The 7,009-nt window shown below is 35.3% G+C and overlaps 1 protein-coding gene across 1 annotated transcript; it reads right to left on the bottom strand.

The window, feature by feature from the left end:
* Positions 1-1,676: 1,676 nt before the first annotated feature.
* On the bottom strand, positions 1,677-7,009 carry exo5 (exonuclease 5). Its single transcript, XM_079824264.1, has 6 exons — positions 6,694-7,009; positions 6,376-6,466; positions 6,002-6,255; positions 5,808-5,912; positions 5,544-5,716; positions 1,677-4,599 (listed from the first exon to the last, which is right to left on the bottom strand). Exons 1-6 carry the CDS (start codon positions 6,785-6,787, stop codon positions 4,129-4,131), a joined length of 1,188 nt encoding a protein of 395 aa, XP_079680390.1. The 5' UTR covers positions 6,788-7,009; the 3' UTR covers positions 1,677-4,128.

The following is a 7,009-nucleotide window of genomic DNA, read 5'->3' as shown; positions in this document are numbered from 1 at the left end:
CGTCAATCAATGATGCGTTCGGTGATAGTGAGCAGCATTACACGCGGGATTGAAGTGGTGGCTACACACTGCAGGATTGTGTGCCAAATCTTCTGACACTGCCAGAATTTCGTCTGAGGTCAAATTTGATCACAGCGGTCATTAATCGGCTGCCGGTGAACATGTCAAACTAACGATCAAAGACTTCAGATTTTAGCCTAGGATCAGAAGAATCTTTTAGGATTTGCTAAATTTGTCAAAAAATCATTGCCAAAATCACACAGTGTGGACCTGGCTTTAGACGGTCAAATTGTGGCCAAAATCGTACAGTTTGAACCTGGCTTTACTTGTTTTTATTGAGTTATTTCATAATTATTTTATTCACATTTGGTAATTACAAAGAAACGGCAAGAATTAAAAGTGAAATTTTGAAGTAGAAGGACTGAAATAGTATTTTTTTGTAAAACGTAATCCGTTTTATTTACAATTAAAAAATGATTTTATAAAGTGTATATCTGTTGTTTCATAATTAAGCCATGACTTAACCTAATCTATTATCACATATTTGCTAAAAATTAAGTTTCCAAAACTTTGTTTGAGATCTGCACTGAAACACTGCAACACTTACTTTTCTCACAACCCTCTTCTCCCTTCCTCAGTATTATTCCAAACACAAGACTCTTATTTCATTATATTAGCAAAAAGATGACGGCAGTGTTATTAGGCCCTTGCGCTCAGTTTCTGAGATCACATGCAGCAGATTCCAGTCTAACCACAGTGTAGCGCTGAGTCCTGGTATTAAAGAGTCCGAAATGGAGACAGAAGTGTTTTTGTCAGTTGACTAATGATGACAGTGAGATTGGAGTTGTGGACAGCTGCTGGTTGGGTCCAAAGACTTCCTCATGTTTTGCTTTAGCTTAAAGAGGCCTGTGGGTTTCAATTTCTCCAGACTGGGATTATTTGACCATGTGGGGATCTCCACACTGGGCAGGGTGGAGCTGAATTCTGGCTCAGTTACATTATTGCGGCAGCAGACCGCTGTCACTGTAATGAGATCTGCGTCACAGGCTTCCACTTTTAATGGATTTACTGCATAGTTTTTAGTCTATGCATCATGCATTTTTTCTTTGCAATAATCTTTGTCATTATTTTTCCAGTTCCTTCTAAGAAAATGTATCATGAATACACTTAAGTAAACATCCTTAAGCATTTTAGGTGAATAAGTTAATGACAAGTCTAGGTCATACTTTACATTTTGCACTGTTTTCATGATAATTAACCATATTTCCATTTTTAATTAACATAATGCAAAAAACAAATCTTATTATTTCAATGCAAAAATATCTGTTTATTATTTTAATTTATTACTCATTTATTTTTAATTGATTTAATAATTATAATTATATTAGTAGATAGTAAGATTTTTTTAATAAATTACTTTTTATTTAATTTTTATTTTTTTTAATAAAATACTTTTACTTAGAAAGGATGCAATAAATTGCAAAAAAAATCCTGAAAACGATTAATTTCACAAGATGATTAAACACCACAACTGTTTTCAATAAAACTTCTACTTGAGAAGCAATTCAGAATATTAGAATGATTTCTGAAGGATCATGTGACACTGAAGACTACAGTAATGATGCTGAAAATTCAGCTTTGCCATCACAGGAATGAATTACATGTTAAAATATATTAAAATAGAAAAAAAAAAATTTAATTGTAACAATATTACACATTTTACAATATTTGTTTTAGCAAATAAATGCAGCCTCTATGCGCATAAGAGACTTATTTCATAAACAATCTTACAGAGGCCAAACTTTTGAATGGTATATAATAATATTTTTAGAATATATACCACCAGTTTCACAGACAAGGCTTAGTCTCAGACTATAATGCATGTTTGAGCTGTTTTAACTGAAAGCAACTTGAACTGTAATATCTTAAAATATGTCACTGCCATTGTTTTGTTTCAAGATGCACACCAGTAATGTTTTTTTTTTCTAAGACATGTTTATAAAAACTACGTAAATGTCCTAATTAAACTAAGGCCTAAACTAAGCCCCGTCTGTGAAACCAGGCCATTATATTATAAATAGATGAACTATGTGATAGGTGAGATTCACCCTATGCTAGAAGAATTATTTGCCTACCGGGAATTATGTAAACCAATGTAATGACATTCATCAATGTGAGATATCACAATGCAAAACGAATGGTTCCAAAGTCCTGACAAATTTATATCAGCATTAGTTCCCATGCACTGCACACTCACATATATCAATTAAATCATCCCATGTGTTTGCACTTAGATTTACACATCATTTAACCCTTTTCTAACATGATAGGTAAAGTAAAAATGGAGCCATTCAACTTGCCTTAACTTGCCTTAATGCAATCACCATTCAGAGACCCTTTTTTTTGCCATCCTATTGATTGATCAGAGAAGGCCGGAATTGAGTTTGGTGCAGATCAGTGAGCAAGACAAAAAGAGCATGAAGCGATGGGCCACATTAGTATAGGATGGCTCCTCTGTCTGCCAGGTGACAGAGTTTACAGAGGCTGAAGTGAAGTGCTGAAGCACTTTACTGGAGACTGAGTGAGTGGGAGTGCTTTTAAGAGCCTTGAATGAGGGGTCATTAGCGCCTGAGTGACTTCATCAGAGACGGTACTGCAGGTTCATATGCCCGTTGCGTTAAAGAAGATGGCATGCTTTCATGCAGACATGAGCAAACACAGCACAGGGTATGGCTCTTTTAGCCTGTCGACTAGCAGATTAGAACAGACCCGAGCACAATCTAATAACGGCTGCTCTCAGCCTCACGGGTGTTTGATGCATGCCATGCGCATGGGCAAAGCTGGGTAAAATCATTACTGGTATCAAATTAGAGCACAGATTCTTCTCTATTAAGAATTGCAGTCAGTTGTGTGCTGATCATGAGACAAGCAATGAGGAGAAGAATGAGTCAATTATTCAAATGAACAAGCCTCCAGAGACAATTAAAACAACTTATGTGCCAGCAAAGGCGCCTATACACACCTTAACCAACAGTCAAATGTTTGAACAAATTCAAACATTTGTGCATTGAATTTAAAGACTGAATAAAGTGTTTGTGTGTGATTTAGGTTCACATGGAAAACACCCCGAGGGAGTGTGTGGCCTCTTTTAAATGCCAGATGTGTCATTTCTAGTCTGACAGTGTCATATTGATAACAAGGACATGCTCCAAGGCCTGCGCTCGATGACGACATATGAAGAACAGCAGTGCTGAGGTCAGTGCCAGTGCAGAGGAAGTTTCGGGCCCAAACAAACAAGCCTCTCCGTATCAACACAAGTGTATCACTATGAGAGATCTGCTAATCAAAATATGGCATTTCCAGTCTTTGGCACACCACATCACTGATTTAATATTATGAATAACTGTCAAATACAGACTGATAATGTCATAGTTATCATATTGTTTATCATATTATCATCTTACAGAAATGAGTCAACATTCTAAACCAGAGAATATTAAATATAAAATGGTAAAATAGCACCATCTAATGGCACATTTTTCATTATAAACTAGAAATATAAGATGTTTTGATAGTGACAAACATTATATATATATCTATCATGATTTATTTAGTTAGGGATTAATAGCTATTCATAATTTATTAATATATAATGGCTACGGTTAATGATGTACATCTTTGTTTAAAAAAAAGTAATAAAATAATATTAACAAAAAGGAAATTAACAATATTAAAACAAAATGGCAGAACATTAGAAGTTCTGTATACATGTAATTTGGTCACTTTAAATGCATTATATATTAATTATAATCTGCCTCCCTTGACTGAAGGCATCGCTCATTGAGAAGCACATATCCGTTCCACTATCTAAGTGGGCTCAAATTCTTAATGTACACAAAGCTTTCAGCTTGCTTCCATTACAGCTATTCCAGTCAAAAAATTGCATTATGGATTAAATCATGCATTATGAATTCACAATGCATCACTCACAGTCATTATAGAGTTGCACAATAACATTCATATCTCATCATTATTTAAAAAACGGAAAGACTTGTAAATGTAAAAGCTAGAAATATGAGAAAAGTAATTAATAGTCGCCACATACAAATGTTTGTATGACATGTTAAATCATGAGCAGGAGCTAGCATGAGCTGCTTGTTGGTCAGATACTTGTGATCTATTCTTTATCCAATCACAAGTCTGTTCATACAGGCATGATCTACATTTCCAGGCCTCCTCTATGTCCACCCCTTTGGGTTCCCTCTGACCTGTCCAGTAGGCCAGATAGCGCTGAAGCTCTGCCCGTAGTTGGGCTTCATTGTAAGGAGCGACTCTGGTCCCAATGGATCCACTAGAGCCTTGGTGATGGTATTCAAGCTGAAGCAGGTCAACGCATGGAAGATCAGAACATGACACAGTTATTAGTAGGGCATCAACCAGTTCCTCAAAGGTAGTCGCCTGAACCCCAATGCTTTTAGCATGGGCCTGGACTCCTGCTCCAAGCACTTGAGTTGAACGCAGTTTAAGGTGATTTAAAACCTCGTCTTTCTTCACTTCCCCTCTGACCAGTCCATCAAATAGCAATTTATACAGGCCCACCTGAATAACAGATGGACAGTTTAAAAAAACAGATATAAAGATCCCATATACAGTCAATTAGAGTGTGCATAGTAAAGAAAAGGGAAGAAAATCTGTGCCAAGTTCTTAGAAATTTGCTTTTTTATTCATGTTGCTTTCATATGATTTTCCATTTTCCACATTTTTAAATATATTTCCATGGTAAAAGCATTTCTATAAATTTCATAAATTATTAATTTCGTTTTGGAGAATCTAACCACATGATATGGCTGCTTGCACCACATGACTTTGATTTCGCAGACAATTTGTTCAAATATTTGTAATGTTTTTTTTAAAAAGATCATTTTTATCAGTGTTGTAAACTGAAAATAAAACTATTAAAAATCATGTTTGGTATAAAAGAATAACAAGAAAATGAGAAACCTCGAAAATTGGAAATTGAAATAAATACATTTAAGCTAAAGTACTAAAATTACTAATATTAAAACTGAAATAAAAAATTAATTAAACTTAAAATTCAAATTAAATAAAAACTGATCATATAAAAATAAAAGCTAGAAGTAAGAAATACTTGTATATATGTAATACTAAAATAAAACCAATTTTTTTCCTACTAAGAAATAATAATAAAAGATTACACCAAACTACTTAAGGTTTTCATCGCTAGAATTTAATTCTTCCATGATTTCATTTTTTATTAAGCTATTAAGAAAATGATCATGATCTTTATAGAAAAGTTTAATTCAGTTTATTGTATGTGTGAATTGAATTTGTAATGGTTTTTTTGTTTGTAAATAAATGAATAGATGATGCAAAAAAATGAGTGTCACATCATTGACCCACACTGTATGGCCAAATGTATGTGGAAACACAATGAAGTCCAGGAAAAACAAAGCAGCTATGCGTGCACAAATGCGCAGTATTGATTTACTGATGCATCACTGAGGACCAGAACTCGAACTCACCTGAAAGCAGTTGACTTTATCTTGTGCAGAACTAGGCATGGAGTTGTGTTTGCGTGTCTTGAGCTCATGTAGGACCAGCTCCCCCTTCTGGTTATACATCAGTTCATCAATGACCCCCATGACAAAAACACCTTCCTGCACACCAAACACAGGGAACTCTCGCACACGTTCCCCTGAAATAAGATGTTTGGAAATTAAATGTTTATACCTAATCTAAGTACCAAAACAATACCTAAAATTATTTATTTAATTATTCATACACACCGGCTTCTAACCGTGGAATCATGTGCAACATGTTGAGAAGTTTGATGGCTTCTGCATCCTCTCTAGTCCGGATATTTATAGGGACAACGTCCTGTATCTCCAGTTCTGGAGATGAAAGGCATGGATCGAATGACTGAATATGCATGATACATTATGTTACAGTAAAGCAGTTTAAATGCAGTTTATTACATCACCTCTTGATAAATGTATGTCTTTTCCGATTTGCACCTCAGTGCGTTGCAGATCTTTTCTTTTGAGATATGGCTTCAAAAGACTGTAGATGGTCTTCATCTCACACCAAGACTGGTCACACAGAAGGGTCACACTCAGATGCCGCTTGAGGAAGCGTTGCATTGGGCTGAAGCTGTTTTCATGGAGGCTCTTTCTCTTTAAACCCCTCGCATCATCTGTTTTTACTGTTTCTTGCCCCAAAGCCTCTTCATTATGGCTGAACAGTAGAGCATTATATGTTATGTGACCATAAATGTTGAATAATCACGTGGGTTGCATGTCTGCGCACAATATCCAGAAATAATTTCTATAATAAAGCATCACACAAAAGACTTACTTGTTGTACACTGATGAAGTGGACACACTGGGGCTGTCGAAGTCCACTGAGTGTTTACTATCAGTTTCACTACTGAGGGGACACTGGGGATCTCAAAAGACAAAGAAAGAAAATACTGTAGTGTGTGTATAAAACCTAACAACAATATACAAGTTGTATCTCGTTTTTCTTTCAGTGGAAAGAAAAATATATAACGTTACACAGATAAGATTATACTGAACAGAAAGAAAAAACGCATGACTACAATAACAACAAATTATCAAAATTAGCCTACACAATGGGGCTCTCAAAATACTTGAAAATTACACGATGTTTTACCGATGCTTTGTTCCTCTGAAGGGATGTTGAGAAATTCTGAGTCGCTAATGTCATCCCAGTCGTCGACCAGTTGTTTTGATCCAGAAGCATCCATTTGAAAACGAAACTCAAGTAACTCTCAGCTCATTCTAATTTTTACACCATTATTTTTTATGGACATCTATAACAAAAACACGCCATTAGTTGGTATATTTGTTGTAGTTTTTTTTTTTTTTTTTACATTATATTGCGTAGTTTAGTGGCATACGACATGCTAGGACGTTATCCAACGTTAATACCCCGCCCCCTCTGCATCTATAAATGTATTCGATTGGCT

This window comes from Gobio gobio (genome assembly GCF_949357685.1).
Source record: "Gobio gobio genome assembly, chromosome: 8".
NCBI classification, from domain to species: domain Eukaryota; kingdom Metazoa; phylum Chordata; class Actinopteri; order Cypriniformes; family Gobionidae; genus Gobio; species Gobio gobio.
The sequence above is the reverse complement of the archived record's forward strand: the minus strand, read 5'-3'. Positions and strand labels throughout refer to the sequence as shown.